The 20,500-nt window shown below is 36.7% G+C and overlaps 1 protein-coding gene across 4 annotated transcripts in view; it reads right to left on the bottom strand.

Moving 5' to 3' along the window:
- The window catches only part of ZCCHC2 (zinc finger CCHC-type containing 2), a 44,266-nt gene that overhangs the window by 10,790 nt on the left and 12,976 nt on the right, over window positions 1-20,500 (bottom strand). For 2 of the 4 annotated variants that reach the window (XM_084207541.1, XM_084207542.1), the window contains exons 2-8: window positions 19,006-19,117; window positions 15,646-15,722; window positions 13,347-13,418; window positions 10,021-10,133; window positions 8,016-8,110; window positions 4,597-4,680; window positions 2,675-2,732 (exon numbers count right to left, since the gene is read on the bottom strand). In XM_084207541.1, coding sequence (XP_084063667.1) covers window positions 2,675-2,732; window positions 4,597-4,680; window positions 8,016-8,110; window positions 10,021-10,133; window positions 13,347-13,418; window positions 15,646-15,722; window positions 19,006-19,117 — 611 coding nt within the window. The remainder of the gene's footprint in view (window positions 1-2,674; window positions 2,733-4,596; window positions 4,681-8,015; window positions 8,111-10,020; window positions 10,134-13,346; window positions 13,419-15,645; window positions 15,723-19,005; window positions 19,118-20,500) is intronic. The other 2 variants (XM_084207543.1, XM_084207544.1) reach the window with 1 other exon arrangement.

Here is a 20,500-nt window from a genome sequence, read left to right as displayed (position 1 = left end):
AAGCCCCAAAAGTTATGCTGATGTGAACAAACTTGCAGGCTTCTCTTACCAACATACATATTTTGCATCATGTTGGGAAATTTTGCTTTCAGAAAACCCTAGGAATTTTCAAGAGCTATAAAAGATGCAAATTACAGCAGTTCTTGTGCTCTAAAGTTATGATCTGACCATAACTGGAATTCCTTTTTCATTTGTCTACTATAATTTAACGTAAAATTCAGAACAACAGAATCTGTAGAAAACAGTAATTGAGGGCAGAGTTTCCTTGGATATTTCTTTCTATACACAACAACTTTGCTATTTTCATACCAGACATGTGGCAATTTTCCAGACAGAAATGTAGTCTGAATTCATCTTCCTTCTTCCTTATCATTAATGACAAAGCTGGAATTACTTTGTAATCCCTGTTTCAGAATTCATGAGAAATTGAAAGAATGGAGCACACAGTTACTACAGATCATACTGCAGCTGTTTTTGTTTCCATTTCAAAATGATCATCTTGCTTTGCATTTTTACCTTCAGGAATGCTAGTTTTGAGTAGTGCGGGGAGAGGGGAGTTACACTTGGCATTTACTTTGGCCTTTATAGTGATTTCCACTGAAGCTCTGTTCTACAGCAGCCTGTCAGAAGAAATATTGAACTAGGTCTGAGAAAACACTGGTCAACTAAAGCTGCTGGAAAATAGGGTTCTGACAGAGTCAGTAAGGCACAAGGACCTATAACCTTTTCATATCTCATACAATATTATGCCTTACTACAGGTTGGATGCAAAAGAAAAAAAGAAAATCGGAGTTAACACTTTTAAATTCTTATCTAAATACTTATGCTGTTAATTGAAAGTGCCTTTTAATTCAGGGCTGCTGGCAAGCTGCTTCACAAAAGTTACTGCAATATGAAATGCTACTCAGTTCCATGATGGCAGAAATCCAGCTCACTGGAAAGCACAAGATATGCTGAAGTTCCAGTAGCTACCTACCAAATACCTCTATGAGTAAGGGCTCAAACTACTTAAAAAATACACAACAGAATATTTTAAAAAATACAATTTAAGAAAATGGCAAGAACCCAAGGTCCCAAAAGACAGACATAAACCCCTGATTGCAAAGACAGAAGCAAGGTCACTTTAGAAACTTCTCCCAAGTGGAAGTAAATGATTTCACTGCCAAATGTACAGTTTCATTTCATGAAAACTCTAAGATTACTAAAGTTTTTGTTTTGTATGTGTGATCTCATTCCTACCAGTAAATTTTTCAACTTTTCAAGAGTAAGGCTGCAATACTGAATGAAAACAAGAGGTATACAAATGCACAATGTACCAATGCTATTTGAGATGAGCTGCTCGTGACTCTAAGCAGCTTTATGCGTATTTAAAACAGAGAAGTTATATTCAGTGCCATTTCTTTACAAACCCATAAACAAAAGGCATAGATTTTAAGGAGACAGACACATAAACCAAACAGGAGAGGATTAACAGACCTCTAGCAATCAAGGAGTAAATACATTTCCCCCTCTTAGATAAACAGAAAATAATAGCTAAAGAAGTTTCTTTCTCAGAACTTTGTGGAAATGTCTGTCTCTTTCTTTCCAACCGGAAAGACACATCCTAAACTATGGTCAGCCTTAGTGTAATTCATTATACAATGACTAAAAAAAAAATACAATTTCTTTATTAATAACCATAAGCTAGTATATCTGGATCCTGATCTGATAGCTTTGTAGTAGACTGTATAACCACCCTTGTAATCACAGATTTTGTCAAGTTTACACTTTCTTCTTGAGGAAATATAAGCTGAAAGTAGGACAATTTAAAACCAAAACAGACACAAAGCACTAAGTTGTCTTGTGGTGAGTTCACAAGAATTTTGTCTGGTAAAGATCTCTGGACCTTAATCAACACTGTCCTGTGCTATTTTTATATTCTAATTATTGGAATTCCAGGTAAATTTTCACCACAAGATAAATACCTTTTACAGACAAATCAACACTGAACAAAATTGTAAATCACAATAAATTCTGTATCCATTCCTTTCCATTAATTTAGTTGAATTATGCACAACTATGTGCAAACATACCTGAAGTTTTTAATCAAAATACATTAAGGAGTGAATTCACATTAGGTACTTCAGGGATCTGAAGGCATATATAAACTACTTTAATACAGTTGGGAACTGCTTCCATTTACAATGGACACAAACCAGTGTGGTGTGCATGCATTTGCCAGTAAGCAAGGGCCAGAATGGACTGCCTTCTTCTATAAGCTCCTCTTTGAGGTTACCTAGACTTCAAATCAATAGCACTGGAAATTTTCAGTACAAGCACGGGGGTATGTGCACACAGGAAAGATACACGCCATACAGATTATGGCATGTAATATCTTATAAACACAAATCAAAACATCAATTCAAATAGTGAAGAGTCACAAAATTTGGGAAAGAAGAGCTATCCAAATGACCCAGACCTACAGATTTAGAAATAGGGTCTTCTGAACTATTTTTCTAATAGTCCAGAAGTTAATAACAACCTCCTAAATTATAAAAATAGGACCAGAACAGTCCACCACAAACAAACAAAAGCTCCACAAAGAAGCTTTAATCTAGAAGGACACATACTCTCAAAGCACCAACAAATGGAAGTTCAGACATGCAACATGGTCACATTACACCCTAGTACTTACTTGGCAACAGGACTTTTTCCATTATGCTTCTTGTGAACTGCTGTGTGCTGCATTACATCTGAAAAAAACCCCAAAGCATAATTTCAACAGAAATTCCATTTAATATTTTAAATCAATCCAGAAAATTCATCTTTCCATCGCTACTAGGCACATAGCAGAAGACATCTCCATTAAACAGGTCAGGTTTAATTTACAGTGTTGAAATTAGCAGGCGTCGCATAGAAGACAAATCAGTTTGTATAAATTATATAAACAAGACTCTTTACCTTCCATTTCACAGAATAATGACACAAAGAGAAGAACTATGACAATGCCGATGTTTGCTCACCTCTATATTTAATTCTAAGCACTGAATGCATGACTGAGTATCACCCAGTATGAAAGAACAGAGAGAGAAGAAAGGAATGAGTCAGAAAAAAATACAATTTGTTATTTCTTCTGAATATTGAAATTAATCTCAAAACTAGACATTCTGACTAGCAAATGAAGACAAGTCCTACACTAAAGTACTGCATTCTGAACCTCAAAATTCACTAGGCAAGTAAAGCTTTGCGAATTACACCTGGCAAAAAGAGATACAGCCTCAAGGCCCAGCTGGGTGGGGCTCCAAGTAACCCAGTATGGTGGAAGATTCCCTGCCTGTGGCAGATGGTTTGGACCTTGAAGATTTCCAACCCAAACCATTTTAAGAGTCTATGAAGAAAAACTGAGAATGTCAGAGATATAGTCTACTCTTTTTTTTTAAAGGCAACTGTTACATTTCAACAAAAGCAACTTCCTTTAATTCCAACTATTGATGACCTTAGTATTCTTGGTACTTAGGATTTTGCCTGAACTCCTGTCAATGCTACACCTAAGTTCAAATTCAAGCTTAAAAATTTGAAAAAAAAATATTTTTAAACTTCTGGTAAACGCTTCACTAAAATGGCACAAAAGGTGTTCTGAAATGCATTTGTAGTTTCACCAGATGAAGAGATTTATGCATTTTTAAGAGTAGTATCTAAAAGACTATTTGGGTAATATATTGTAAATTTATTTGGTGTGCTCTGAACTCTTAAGAATATGGCAATGATTATTATCACAAGAAAAAGCTGTTCAAACTGCATATGTAGATTACTGAATCCACAGAAATTCAACAGCAAATTTCTTATGAATTATTAATGTGAAAGAGGATAAGAGTGCTGTCATTACTTGAAAGCCAGCATCAGTGTTCAGTGGTCTGTGTTCACCCATCAGTCCCTCCTCCCATTCTTTCTGCCTACCAGGAGCTTGTACTTGTTTCCTTCTAAAAACAATGCAAAACTGGCTCGCTGTTCCTTTCAGAATGAAACTACTGACCAGTCACCAGGCTGCTGCTTCCATGAGTGAACTGTTTTTGAGGCATTTGAAAAACACAAGCTTTCAGACTGTAATCAATACTCACTACAGTCCCAACCTTAGTAACAGTCCAGAGTATCAAAGCAGCATAGGTTAAGAATAAGAAGAGGAAAACTTGAACTTTCTTTCTGTGTAAAATTAGAAGCTAGACAAATTTGGCATATTTAATGTAAAACAGTCTTGAAATACTCTTGAAATACCCTTGAAATACTGCACTTAACTCTGAGCCCTCATAATTGAAGAATAAATAGGTAAAGACAAGAAAGTCTATAAATAATCTTGGCTCATGTAAATTGTGAGGTGTATATATATTCACAGCTGTGAACTTCTGCCTTTGAGCAATCTATGAATGCTGCCACTTCTTGAGTTACAGAACAACCTCTTAAGGAAACTGCTGAAAGTACACAAAAATTCTTCATTTGCATAGCAGATTTAATTCCATTTTTGTACCACTTTATACCAATGGAGAAATCAGTCAAGCGTATGATTTCCAGAACTGAGTGTGGTTAAATATTTCCAAGAACCACCTTTGAGTACACAACTACCTTCCTCCTGACTTGAAGCTTCTGAACTGTCCTCCTTGAAGTGTTCTGCTGTCTTAACCGTCTTCAAAGAGGGTTGTAAGTTACCTGCAGAGAATAAAGTTCACGTAGTAACTTTATAGATCTTGAACAACTGGACAGTTCCTGAATGTTTGCACTAAACTGGAAGCTAGGGAAATGGAAGACTGAACTTACTGGCTGGCATGTGGCAGCAATTTGAACATTGCCTTCTTCAAAGCAGGCCATCTCCAAGAGTAAAGGCTCTTAAGAGATACTTTTATTTTGAAGAAAATAGTGTTGAAAATAATTTTAATGCTATAGTACAATTTCAAAAGGCTGTGATAGTGATAATTATTAGAGATATCCCTACTGTGCTGCACTTCAGATTTTTCTCTCTAATAATTTTGTGTTACAACAGGAAATGGGAGAGCAATGATAGTTACTAGCATTCTTCTGCAACAAATTACACTCCTCCGCTGTCAAATCATTCATCTGCCAAAAGCAACCTAATTTGGGCTAAAGTCTTCTAGTGCCCTTAGCACAGTCTTCACACACCATTTTTGCCTTTTTATGCCAGACAGGATGAAAAATATGTAAGAATAATAGTAACAGTTTTGTTGCAAAACCCCCACTTCCATGCTCTGAGAAAGGACTTAATTTCTTTAATAATCTAACTCCAAGAGTCTACTCTTCCCCTCTCAAAAAGTTCCAAGTTAGTGCAGGTAAAAGCATCTGAAAGCTGCTGCTTAGGAGCTTGAAACATTGATAAGATCTTTCTGAATATCATCTGCATTGAAGATACTACACCCCCAGAGATCATGTTGGAATCATAAGTCTCCTCCAATCTGAAAAATTGTCTAAACAACTGAATTTATGAATCAGGAGGGAGCTAATTGATTTCTTCCTTAATGGAACACAGCAGCATAATCAAGCTTACTGAATATTCAGTGTGAAAACCCCACTATTATTTAAGGTATGAAGACCTTTCACAAACATAGAATTTACTTCCACATAGGTTTTGCTAAATAACTTTGTATTTCTGTGAAAAGATATTTTTATCACTGACTCTGTATAGCAACTGAAGACCAATTCAAGCCACAAATGGTCTGTCATTCTGCATGTTCTATTTGAGAACTAGATGGATTTTGTTCTTAAATATATGCTTCCTTTCCCAACACTGTCAGCACATGCAAAATGTGCAACTACAACTAACTTGCAGTAACAAGGAGCAGGATTACAGGAATCCCAAACAGGAAACCTAGAAAAACACAGAAGCCAACAATTTAAAAAAACCCCTCAAGGGCCACTTAACTGGGGCAATTTTGGCAACAGATGGGGTGAGTACTTTTGCCTTAGTATAGCTTCTATTAGCCTGCACCACAAGAAATATGACTGTGAGCTACCATGGACAAGTCATCCAGTCCCCCTTCCCAAAAGAAAAACACCTATGCTAATTACTGCTAACACAGTAATTCTCCTCATCAAATGTTTGCTTAATATCTAACTCAATATCAGGGCCTGTATCATGCCAATAGGCTTTCCAACTCTTCCCTGCTCTCCCAAGGGTTTCACCTGCCCACAGTGAAGATCCAATCTGGTACACTGCAGTTTTGCAATTCGGGGTGTGACTGCTGGGAAAAGAACTGGAAGATGCCTCACCCAGGGCTTCCATCCTTTGGCTCTGGAGCTGCATTTGAGCTCAGGCCCTTGCCTAGGGTGCGCTGCCGGCACACCTGTGCCTGGACATGAATCTTGCTGATCCTGTTCTTAACCCTGACCTACTGACTTGTTTTTCTGCCTTGACCTCAGACCTGCCTCACTACTCTGGACTTGTCTGGCAATCACAAGGTTCTTGTCTGCCCCTGGTCCTAATCTTCCTCGTAAGAAGTTAAGCCTAGTGCTTTCTGTCTGATCCATCAGAGAGAACAGATCATCCTCTTTACATTAGGACTCTGGTATTTGATGACTTAAATAATTTTCCATTTGAGTCTTTCCTCCACTCTGCTAAACAATTAAGTTTCTCATCCTGTCTGTCATACATTCTACATCTGACAAATCCTCATGAACTTTCATGTGCTCAATTATTTATTAGTATAAAAATTATCTCACATTTAAGATCCCTTTGTAATCTATAAGACTTCTGACAGAATTGACATTTGTCTATTCTCTTTCTGATCCACCCACCATGCAGATAATTTCTGCCCAGTCAACTCTGTCTTGATGGAACTTGGCACTGGTTCTTTTTTGAAACCATTTTAAACAACTACCCTGTATAACAGTGCATTTGCAAGTCCTTCCCAACCAGATGCAATCTACAGTCTAAAATATGCACACCCTGTCCAGTGTGCCCATCATTAACATGAATCTTTCTGGATTTTGGAAACTCTTTCCTCCCCAAGCAGCCTTTCACTACAACAGAGATGTCAATTTTTACAGCAGTAAATTCCAGCCAGTTCCACAATTATCCTGATTGTTATTAGCTTACATTTTCACAAAACTGCCATGTAAGAATGTACTAACTGTTATTAAAAAATGTTATAAAGTGACCTACAGCTTCTACCCTAAGCACAGTGCTTCTATCTCATCATGGAAAGAATACATCCATCACAGATCACACACATCATTTCAAACTGAAGTCAGCTGACATTCAAATCTCTATTTTTTCCTAAATGAATATGAGTTGTCTGCTTGGAACCTACAATCTATTAAATTCCCTACTAAGATCTTTGGCAGCTTCTGAGGCAGTTGCCTCCCAGTCAGTGCTCAACTGTCATGGTGTGTAACATGCACTGAAATAATGAAAGATTCAATGGAAACAAAGATCACATCATCCTAAGGCATCCATACAGAGAAGCCAAGCTTTGGTCACACAAACTGTAATATGCAAGTAGGTTAAGAGGGCTACCAAAGAAATCTTTGCAGTGCAAATGATGGAACCCAATTCTGTATGTTCTGAAATCAGGGACATGCTATCATTTATGTACTCAAAACAATTCTCAGTCTAAATATCAAGAGAGATGCCTATCAACAAAAGAAAACAAACAAAAAGCAGAAGTGATTTTTTTTGGGTCAGTTCACACTTTTTGTTCCAAAATTTAAATTTTGTGAAAGGAAGAAATGCCAAACTGTTGAACATACTCAATTCATAACAGCCTATTTGAAGAGCATGATGGTACAGAGTAGAATGAAAGAAAGAATGAAAGAAAGAACAAAAAGAACACAAGCTGATGCTACATAGCATGCTCCCACTGTCAAAAGTATGAGTATCTGCTCAAGAAACTATTCATTGACCAGGAGTTCAAATACAACCAGTGGAACAGAACACATGAACAAAAAATTGTAAAACTGTACTTAGGCACAGCAGCAAGATTAGCTTTTTAGAGACTTTTCATTATATAAAACAGTATTAGGATATTTCTTACTGTGAGTGTGCAAAGATTCTGATGAAATTGATTGGAAGAAGTTGTATACTCTCTGATTCTGCAGAAAAGCTTGCGATGTATTTGAAAATAGCTGCCTGAAATTTAAGTGAGAGTTTGTTAAACTAAGTAAAAGAATGATAGGAAGAACACAAAAATTTACTACAGTACCATTTAAAAGCAAAATACGCAGTTCTTAAAGAGGTCCAAACCCTTCAAATCGCACATTTAACAATGCTAAAAGCTACTTTTGAGCTTTGCTGTTAAGTGTAAGCTTGGAGTACAGTCGAGATAAGCAATTAGTACGATGATTTTTTTGAATTTAAAAAGGTGGGTGCTTTTGAGTCATTCTAATTTAAACATTTTAGCCACTCATAACATTTTATTAAAGAGGAGTTTGGATTGAGTCCAAAAGCACCGGACTCTATATTTTGACTGTTTTTTTTTTTTTTTAAACTGAGAACACCTTTATTTTCCTAAAACAATGCATCTCTTTCTTAAATACATTTGAAGGGTAAATACAAAGTGGAATTCACCTATAAGGTCAGTATGTGAATTTTGCAATTATCTCCAAGAGCAGAGGGTGGGATGTTCAACATTGCTCTGCACTGGTCTGAGTCAGTTACCAAGATGTCAGTGACAAATTTTATTAGCTTCAAATAAGAAAACAGGACAACAATTAATGGTTTTCATTTCCCACACATGAAGGTTTCAGATATTACTTGCCAAGAGGCACTACCCAGCTCTATTTCTTTGGAGGAGGGGCAGGGGAGAGCAATTTTTGGCAAATGGGCACATATTGAGACCCCCAAATAAGTATATATTTATGCTAAAACTGACACTGAAAGAAAAATGAATTTGAATACAGTAATGGTATTCTCTTGAGATTATTCATGTAGCATTCCTGTATAGTCACAACACAACCTGCAAATTGTAATTACAGTTGCTTACTCTAACACAGTTGTGTATGTTCAAAGGTTATCTTCGAAGTGAGTCTCTTGCGTTTGTAATTACTGTGCAGTGAGGCTTCACAACCTTTCTGTATTACAATACATTCCCTTCAGTTGACCTCTGCTTAACAGGTTTATTGATTTAAAACCACTATGCTTATTAGCCAAAACTGTTCAGTTTAATTTTTGGCTTGACAATCAAGCCAATAAAGACAGACAAATATTACAGACCAAGATTTATTAAAAAATTGGCAAGGGAGTAGTAGAGGCTCAGAGTGGCTCCAAATATTTTTTAACTAAAATATTACAACAAAATGCTAGAACCAACAGAACATTATGAGTAGGAGTCTGAAAACCAGGGCCCGATTCCTCAACTACCCCAACTCAAGAGACACTGCCTAATATGATAAATAATTTGTTTTCAACAAGGTTGAACAATCCTGACTGAAAAGGACAAACATAACAAGGTATCTGTATAAAACCAGGAAAAAAAAAAAAACCCAAAAACAAGTAGGCATACCCAAATTCATATTACTGTCCTGAGTTACAGAGTTTGACCACCAAGCTCTCTCATCACTAAATAGCAGGTCATCAGATATGGCCCATTTTCTTACAAATACATGAGCTACTTTTAATTTTATATACATACTTCACTATTACTGTTTATTCCTTTTAATTTCCGCTCTCTCACTCTACCCTGTCATAAAAAGTAGAACATATGTGCTCTGAGTTACTGTTTCTAGTATTTCTAAATATACCCTTGTGTAAGGGAGGTAGTATCCTTCCACAAATGCCAATCATTACTATGTAATGCTGCTTAGAACAAATATTTTCATAATTGTGCAATTGCTTCCCAAGAAGTAATTCTATGAAGTTTAGTAAAAGTCTTAATTTAAAGAAAATCTAAGAGTCAAGAGTATCTATTTCATCACTGCCTTCCCACTTTCTTTGCAAATTGGGTTTAGCTAGCAGAATTTCCACTGTCCATAGAAGTCTTCTAACTTGACTTCAATCACTTTTCTGGTGATGCATTTCAGGCTACTTGCTAAAACATTTACCTGATTATGGGCTCAAGATCAGCATGCCTTCGTTCTTCCCTCTTCTGAAAACCCTGATTTAGTGCTCTTAAAATAGCCTTGTCAAATGCTTCAGAAGACAGTTCCTTTGGGAGCTGAGAAAAAGGTTAATGTGAAAAATGAGTAGTTGACATTTTAAGGACTATATTTGTTCACTATTAGTCTTTATACCTTTTGGTATCAACAAGAAACTCAATTGTTTCAGTTTGAGTGATGTATTTTACAGACCAAAGGTACAACAAATCAACCTCATCTAGTTTTGCAAGAGAAACACTTCGCTGTAAATCCTCACAGCAAATCCAGAAATAAAACTGTTTAAAGCTCTATTTAAAAGAATTACATTTGTAAATCTACCAAATACTATGGTCTTTTCCAGGATAGTTTATAGCCTCTTTTAAAATTTATTTCTTTAAATCTTTCACATATAGAAATTAGTTCTGAAAATGACACAAAAAAAAAAACCAGGCATGACTGAATGCACTGTACTCACTATCATCACTTGGATAGACTAAACTATTTTAAATAAATGAGAGTAGAAAGGAAACCATTTCAGTTATTTAATACACTCGACTTCAGTGGGCAACACTGAGATTAATCAATAGCGAGTCCCTCCCCAGTTGCTATTAACACTGAATCTTCTCAAAATTCACTGTAACTTTCCAATGCCAATACTACAAAGTGAGGTCTTCTGATGTTCTAGTTGAGAAGGCAAAATTCTTGGTACTTAAGAGCATGTCTGTTTTAAATCAGAATATTCCCCAGAACAAAGTTTTTTCACCCTTAGAACTTCCAAATATTGTACTTCAGTATATCAAAGCTGATCAGATTTGTTCATCTACATTTTAAAAAAAAATTAATATGGCACAATTAAGAGTAAACTGCCACTGAAAAATGCTTTTTAAAACTGAAGCTCAAAGCTGTTGCAAATGTGGTTAACATCTGCCACCAGTTAGGATCAACAGCACTAAGTAATTCACACTAGAGCAGCATCTTCCTCTTGCATATCTGGAATACACCTGACCCAGAGTGCAGCTGGATACTGCATCCAGCTACTGGAACCACAGCCCAGGACTCAGTAAATCCTTCACTGAATGAAGTGGCACTAACAGAGGGATGCTGTGTCTGATGCAGATAATTGCTTGGTAACATACATAAGAGGAATTCCTCAAATCCAGACTGACAGGTGCTGTTAGTTTTATGTTAGTACAGTACTACAACACCTGAAATGTCTTAGATCTAAAACCACAAAGGGCTGAAAGCAGCTGTTTTTAGCTTTGGCTTTGATATGCATTACTGACAAATTCTGACTGAAGAATTAGTCAGTGTTAGCCAAGAGGTACCAGGAAGTTACTGCAGAACTGCAGGAATGAGCAAATCTCCTAGCCTAGTATTTTTAATGTAGATTTGTCTCTGGAAACAGTTACCTTCTTGTCTTTAAAACTTCCATTAAAAGGAATGCAATTCCTTCTGTAGTTAAAGATTCAGTTATACAAACCCAAGATTAGGTGCTTAAGGTAATGGGACAGCCTTGTTACTTAAAAGCTTATTAGTCCTTCCACATATGTGGGTAATTTCCTACTTGCAAAGAATTTTTCATGCTTATGACCTAAGACAAGCCAGCCTTTAATATAAAGCATCCAAGTTATGCCATTTACTACCTTAGTTTTCCCACCAATGCTTCTATTCTGAAACAATTTTTACCATTATCTTATTTCTATCACATGCAGCATTAGAATTTTCCATCAAGTATTTTGACCATTCTTTTCTGTCCCAAGGAATCTGACCACACTATTTAACAATGTCATTTACATTGGAACAAGAACAACAAAAAGCATGGATGTATGAAGTGGATGTTTGTACTTTATGTTTTTTAAAGCAAGTAAGTTCTGTCCTGCTTTACTTAACAATTTTCTCTTACTTCTATACCTATGGCTATCAAACCAGCACAAACCAAATATATTTTTCAGCTGTGAACACTTTCCACAGAAGACCTCAGGAAGCTCATAGCAGCTTGTGGTTGTCTTCCTCTTGTTCTGCCATGTCCTAGACCCTGCTGGAGCAGTCAAGTCAGCACATGGAACACGCTACATCAGCCAAACAGCACAACTCTTCAACGCTCTGGATCATGTCTGTTTTCCTGGCTCCTCCAGGAAGCAAGCAGGCTCTAGAGAGGTCCATTTCAGACACTGATGTTTGCCTTACACAAGTGGGAGAACAGGAGGCATACATGTGAATGCTCATCCCAGAGCTGCACAGGACCCCGTATGAAACGCTAGTTTTAGGGTTCTCTTCAGGTGCAGATGCATGTATCTTAAGCTGTGGGATAACCCACCTGCAACTAGACATGCCATCCATAATTTAAATCCTCACAAACCAAGCTCTGGTAACTCTTAGAACCAGATATTCAACTAGATTAATATTCACTGCTTAATTTTTAGAATATTGAAAAACAATGTTCATTATTTAAACAGTGAACAAGACAATGACCTTTGTACTGTGACTGGCTTTCCACTCGCAATTAACACTGGAGTTAAAAACACCAGATACCATCAAAACATGTCCAAAACAGATCTCTCATTACTGCCCTGAGTAGGGGAGAGTTTAAATATAGAATAATCTCCCAGAATAGGTGGAATCCAAAATATTAGACACTGGCAATGAACACACAGTTCGAGGTCATCACACTGATGAGGTCTGCATGTGGCCTATGCATGGAAATGTATTCTCTGATCAGAGCAGAGGGGAAAACAACTGAGAAAACTTTTAGTTTTTTTAAACACGGATACACACGCACATAGAGTTGCTAGATTTTCCTCAAGTTGAACTCCTTGTGATGATGAATAGGCCAGCCTTTGTTCTACTGAAGAATACAACAGCTAAATTAAAAACTATTATGCTTATGGCTATGTCTTACTAATTAAACATAACAAATTATACTCTTTAAGGTCCTTCTAGCAGGAACTTAAGCAAACAACCAGTGGTTGTACCTATACATGAGCTCTATGGGGAATATTAAAACCTCATCTGGCAGTTTTATGGTAGTTGAATTAAAACTCTGAGTGCCGTTTTGCATGAGACAAACAATCACTTCCTGGGGAATTCCCCAAACATTCTCCAGGGCTGCTTCTTCTGTCAAGGTCCTTCATTCCAATATATATAATTAAATGGTTAATACAATTGTGAAGTGCAAAAATCTGCTGGCATGCTTTTTTTTCTATAATTACACCCCAAAAATCACAGCTCTCCTAGACTACTTCTGGAGTTATAAACCTGATGTATAAACACTACTTTCATATTTGAATACATACTTTTAGCAGGAATTCCTGAAGCTCCTGATGTGTTTTTGTTACACATGTTACAGAAAAATCGGACCAGGTTACCTAGAATGAAAGAAAAAAGAATGAGGAAAGTTCCTTTTTCCAAATTTCATAGCAATTAGCTTGTCTGAACAATTCCATAAATTTGGCAGTCTCAGAGTTAACACTCACAATTAGGCACACACCAGGCAAAATAGGGATAAGGCTGTACTTTTTCAAAGACATACTAATTCTAAGTGTGTATTTTAGGATCACCTTCATGTTACTTGTAGCTAAAGGGAGCATGGGCAAATTCAAGGAAATACAACGAAGTCCCTGAAGATTACTGACTCAGAAAGAAGCCAGGCAGAAGGCTCTGTAATTATGGGACTTGTATCAAACTGAAATAATTAACCACAAAAAATAGGTACCAGAGAAAAGGACTGTAGGTCAGATATACTGGATTGAGCTCTCACTGCCATTACCAAGAGCCAAAATGAAAGAAAAAAATCTCTGCTTATATTACCTATAAAATAATTTTATCTGCCTCAGACTCAAATCTTACACAGTCATAGAGAAGTTGTTTTAGGCTACAAGTCATAAAAAGTACTGCAAGTTACAAAAGAAGACACTCGAGAATCAGACAACATTTTGGCATATGCCTGTATAAAATTTCAGTAGCTCATTGTTCTGACATGACATGCAAGTAGTAAAACAGCACCTTCACATGCATGTTTTGAGTAAAAAATAAGTAAGCTTGGTTAGATGAGTACTGCCTGGCTTTAAGCCCACTTCTGGGCCAAAGATTCCAATTAGTTACATGGCAAGATTCAGGATAACAGGAGTGGACACAAGAATTATAAAAATTCATTTACTCTCAGGAGTTGACAGAGTAATGTCATCCACCAAATGCCTTCAACTTAGTCCCCAGAAATGCCAACTACCCTCAGTGTCCTCAGCTGGGAAGCCATGACTGCAATTGCTGTTACAACCTTAAAAAAGCAGTGTCTGGGTGACTACAAAATTATCTACAGTGAAGAGCACAGAATATACCTGCACAGATGAGAAAAGGAAACTCCATCCTAAAGGAACTGGAGTTTCAAGATTACTGAAATACTTACCAGAATATATCCACATTCCCCCTTCAACAAAGAAATTCAAAACCACTGTCAAATCTGTCTACATGCTGTATCTTTAAAATAGTTTTTGGACTTTAAATATTGATAACTGATGCAGGCATTCAGTACAAACTTTCCCCATCTCCTACTGTATTTTACTTCGTATTCACTTCACAGACTATGTGGCAAAAAAAATCTATTATGTGGCTGAAATATTTGGCCAGGTTAACCTTAAAGACTTTGAAGGCTACCTTCCACATATTACTGTCCTCAACAAAAGAGCGCATCCATTTAGAGAACACAACATCACAGAATACAATACCAAACTCTGTCATCAACACATCAACTTTCAGCTCAAAATGGCTTTTTTAAAGTTTGCTTCTTCAAAGACCTCCCCCATGTCAAATGACCAGTTAGAATGTTTGATGTGAACCATTTTTTTTTGGGGTGAAAAAGGGGAACATTTAACTTCAAATCTGGTATAATACCAGATTCACATCTATTGGCACAATGACTCATAGTGTTAGTCAGCCCTTGCTAAGAAAATTACTACTTCGATTCAGCGAAAACATCACCACCAACAGCCTTAGTAACTATCATTTAATACATGCTGCCCTGCTGCCCTTAGCTACTACCATAGACGAAGACCACACTAGGTAGGCTGTCCAGTTTTTGGCTGTTTTGCAGCTTGTTTGGTTTTACCTTAAGAAACAAAGTCCAAAGCAAAGGCACCAATCTCCAGTTTCCTCAAAAAGCACAGGATCAACTCTCCTATGAGGCTTAGAGTGGCTCCACCCCTTCTTGTTTATGTATAGTAAACACTGAGAAACAAGACCCAGGATGATGACCATATGACTTCAAGCAATCTACAGCTGCAGACACAACTGTGCTCCTGTGCCACTTGAGCAAATGACTGACTAGTTTTAGAATTCTTATGAATTAGAAAAAGCCAAGTTTCCTGAACTGATGTCACACACCCAGCTATGGCTGATGTTTCCAACTTTCCCACCTTATGCCCTCACACTTCATGCCCACAATTACGTAAAACACCTGATTTGCACACAGAATTCAAAAGAATCACACGATAATCCAAAGAATCTCAAAACTGCCTCCTGTGAAGGTTTTTGAAACAAGCTGTATGTATCTGCAGTACATAGACAATAATTTTAACATCCTGGAGGTTATTTGCTTACTTTGAATGTGTACTCCAAATGTTTGTCAGCCCTTTTTCTTGATACTTCTTTCAGGGTTATCTTCTCAATGTGTACAGCTGAAAGAAAAACACCTTATTGTGCACTCCAAAACTGACAGATTGCAAGCCATTCCTTACTTTCCCAGGCTCTCTGAGCATGCCTGTAGGCTAAATCCCGATGCGCACAGCCCGGGAGCAGGCAGAACCTTGCTCTCTTCCAAGTACGTCTCTGGCCGAATGACAATCTCTTTGGCACACATGAGAATCTATGCATTACCCAAGAGCTTATTTAGACCAAATGTCATATAACTACAACAATACAACCACTATAACTGAAAAGACAATAAAAGGAAGTCAAATGTATCTTTACTCCAAGAAGTAACAAGTGCTGATAAAAACCAGACAGTACCTTCTACACCTAGGTATCAGAAATACCAAGTAGTAAATGAGGGCAATCGAAGGCCAAATACCCACATTTCTGAGGGTACTTAGGTGAAAAGAATTAGTTAGGGAAGGCCTGAAGGAGGCAGAAATGAGTGTCAGCAAACAGAAAACAAAGAAGAAGCAGAAAGCTTTGACAGTTGTAGTATAAAGAGTGTCATTGAACTGAACTGAGAGGAGAAAAAAGGTACTATAAGTACTTGCTACTTTCACATTCCTTCCCCACAGCCTACTGTATACAGCAATAGGCAAGTTCTGGCTGTGACCTGGCAAACTGCAGCACCATTCGGCTTTCACAGTCTGGAGACTTTCTTGAGGGCACACGGCATTGTTCAGGTAATACTCCATATAAAAACCCTTATGTTGCCGAGAGGGGCTTTCCACTTTTGCTGCTATTCTGGCCTAATAATTCAAGAGAATTTTATTCTAGTGCAAGCCTGAACACATCTTTACATGTGAAGAAAAAAATTATTTAAAAGCAGCTCGACCTGCCCTACATCATCAATGATTCCCTTCAATGCTTTAGAAGCTTCTCTTTTTTTGGAGGGAGGTGGGTGGTGTTAACAGTTAATGTTTTCCTTTCAATTTTTAACTGCATGTTTACATGGGATATATTAGGAACTACTCATAACAGTGGTTTTTCCTTAAAAAAAAAAAAAAAAAAAAAAAAAAAAAAAAATTAAACCTCCTACAGTTGTATGTTGCAAAACTTATTAATGGATATTAGCTAATTATCATCTAATATAATGTAAACATTTTAAAATTAACTTCGTTGCAGTTGCAAATCAAGTCTCATCTCCATCAAACATGCCATTTTTAAGAGAATTAAGCATCAGCAATTTCCATAAAGGAAAAATAAGCCAGCAAATAAGCCTAGTGATAGTGGTAGAGCTTCCAATTTTCTTAGTAGAGAGACAAATACTGAATGTGCTGGTATACAATGGTTGTGATCCTCTAGCTAGGAGTTAGGAAGACAGACAAGCACTTCATTTTTACCAGTTAATGAAGATTTATAATTACAAAGGAAAGAAATCTGAGATGAGCTAAGGATGCCAGACAATATCAATATTTTATGAAAAGATTAATATTTAGTGACCCTGATTTTTACTTATCTGGTATAGATTAAAGTGCTGTTAGAAGAAGGACCGTGGGACAACAGAAGTTTTGTTGCACTAAAATTTCTTAACGGCTAACATTCAAATTGATACTGGAATTCATATTCATAAGTTAATTAAGAAGTTGATTCCCATGACTGGAACTGAGAATAGTGGTTTAAATTGCATTCCACTACATGCATATATTTAGCATACACAATTAGGAAACTAAGACTATTAACATTCACAGACAAGCATTTTCTCCCTAATGAGACTGTGCTTATTTTAAATTATGGAGTGTTCTAAATGCTAAAAATTTGTCCTCATGTATAAAAAAAATTGATTACACAATGCAGTACCTTCAACTTCCTTTACTTCTTTCTGCTGCATGTTTTATTGTAATACATGATACAACAGGTAATTACACTGTTGTTGCTGCACAGCTTTAGTTCTACAGTTTCAACAGACTCCTTTATAATTCTGTCTCCACAATGATATTTTAGATATTCTAAATGGCCGGAAGAAAAGTTTGAATACACAAGCCAATGAGGCGTGTCACATCTCTACCTCTATTCTGGACACAGCACATGCATCCAGGATGATTAAGTAAAGCATGTATACATGACACTGTTTCCATTCTAAGTCAAGATTTTAAAAATTCATATTCATCACAGCTGAGAATAAAACCTGAGTTTTACTATCAGTGGTATTTCTGACCAGTAAGGAGATTTCTGCACCAGGGAATCTCTACCACATAACTGTGTAGCAAGTATCACAAAGGTACTCTGATCCTTCACTGCGGTTTCTCACTGTGATAATACAAACGCAGAAAAATATTTAAGCTCTTTGCTAGATTAAGTTATTCAAATTTTTTGTGCTTCTGTTACTCAGTCTGAGTGTTACTAAAGAGATTCCCCCTTTTAGGTTTCTAACTCATGAATACAAACACTTTGAACTCCATAAAAGGATTTGAAACAGGTTTGTTGTCTGTAATCTGCCATTATCTTTCTCTTGTTTTTTTTTTCCAAGGAATCAAATCTCTCAAATTGCCTGCCTTCAAAGTGCAGTTAAATCTCCACACTAGAGACAAAAGGACATTTAGGAGGACAAAATGAATAGCAATCGTTTTTCCATATTGTTGGCTCCTTCCTATCTGCAGACTATCTGTTGACTAATTTTGAGTAGACAAGTAACTTGCTAATCCTCTTGAAGAATAAAGGGTGAGAATAAATCCGTTTTCAATAATGCTCATTTCTTCAAAGAGAAAAAATTGTGCTGGCAATTGCATATCAGAGTTTCGTTTATACTCAGAAGCCTTGTTCTTATTCTCCCAAACAGAGCCAAAACAGTGACTTCTATGAAGCCTTTCACTTCTCCAAACTGCCATGTCTATAACACCTGCTAATATGTGGATTTTCTTTGCTATCTTTTTTCTAATTTCACCAAATACAACTGAATCAAGCAGCAAAATCTATGGACTGCCTCCCAATATTTTTGTGTTTAGCTTTGCTTAAAAAAATCTAAATACTGTTAATACAATTGCATTATATGTTCTTGTTTTCCCCCAAATTCTGCCCCTTTTTTCAGTGGGAAACCCATTTGCAGCTAATTTTCATGCAGGCATTCACTGGCAGTTAGCAGCTAACACAAATGACAACTTGTTATAACAAAGAAAAGACCAAGTAATTGGCAGAGAAGCTATTTTACTTACCAATCACTGCAGCTTCTTGTTCAGATTAACAGCAAGAGAGCTACAAGACGTCCACAACTCCAAGCAGAGTTTAATGTTCAAGTAAACCCTTAAGAGTCTGCCTCAGACAACATACCTTCTCGCTGAGGTCTGTGGGAAGCCATTGGGAGTCCATCATGAGGTGCTGTGGTTCGTTCTAGCAAACTGGTCTCATTACTTGACATGCAGTCACCATGGGAAAAGTCGTTCTAAATCAAGAAAGAGAGAAAAAGAAAGGTGTTAGTAGAAGGTCTGTTACCAAAGCTTACTCTAAACAGCAGGTATTGCAGAAAAACCCACAAACCCTTTATCTCTTATTCCACACGACAAAAACCTGAAGCTCTTGACAGTGGCAAAAAGGTGCTCATTAACCATTTCAGTTCTTACTTTATTTATGTGCTTTTCAAATGTCACCTATAACCTCCAATGTTTCACTGACCTTATTTTAAAAACAGAATAGGGTAAGGAACAGGGTATCTCAAGCTGGACAATTCAAGACCATTACCTCAGAACTTCAGTGATAATTTACAATTACAATGAACTCTTTCAACTACTGATATGCCAAGTAATCTACTCACTACATTCTAAATATATTCTCCTCAATTATATTCATGCCCTGTACCTTCAGCCTGGCACCTCTTCTGTATAGGGAATCATGAGTAACTGCTTGGACAGTCTATGAGGACATGTAGTCCATGCATCTCTAATCAACTAAATCCATGCATCTCTTACCAACTAAACATTGAGAACACAAGCAGTTGCCACCAACACCCTCACTTTCATAGAGAAAAGGACAGACTGAAAGCTCATCTCCCCCCACATTTACACGCAGACTTCAAAATTATATACCAAGACATATTAATACAGTGCACAAGAAGGGACACAACAAGAAATCATAGGAGATAGATAACATGGACAGGTAAGTAAGAGGATAAAGAATAATCTAGGCTAACAATGATAAATAAGAAATAAGCATTAGAAAAGCATGGACTACAAGTGGTTTCCCTAGGGTAACAAGAGCCTATATAATTTTTTCCAAATTAAGATGAAACATTAATGTATCAACTTACACATTCAATGACCAGGTCTTGCTAAAACAAAAGGAAGCAAACAAACAAACTGACCAACCAAGCTAAAACTCAGAAATATTTCAAAACATCCAATGACATAAATGCAGCTATTTAATTCCATGTTCAAGGAAAACAACACATTCCTTAGAAAGGTACTTGCACAAAGAACTAGGAAATACAGGAAGTTACTAGCAAGTGTTTGGACTAATCTTTTTTAAGTAAAGCACCTTTGTTTATCTGTAACAAGTAGTATAACATATGAGTCAATGAAATAGAAAGAACTGAATGCACCACAAATATTTCAGAACTGGTCTGCATGAAAACAAGATTTATTCATTCAGGATGAAGAACACTGAAAGGCCTTCATAAAAGATGAGTAGAGAAAAAATATAAATCTCCAGAGAGAGCACTCTTTATTTTTAAATGCATTTAAATAATAATAAGTGCCAGAATATATGTGGTTTGTTGGGTTATTTTAAGGACTTGTGCAATGTGATGAGACGAATCATCAATCAAGATTAG

Source organism: Fringilla coelebs (genome assembly GCF_963513975.1).
Source record: "Fringilla coelebs genome assembly, chromosome: 1".
Taxonomy (NCBI): Eukaryota; Metazoa; Chordata; class Aves; order Passeriformes; family Fringillidae; genus Fringilla; species Fringilla coelebs.
This window is presented reverse-complemented; position numbering and strand designations above follow the sequence as displayed.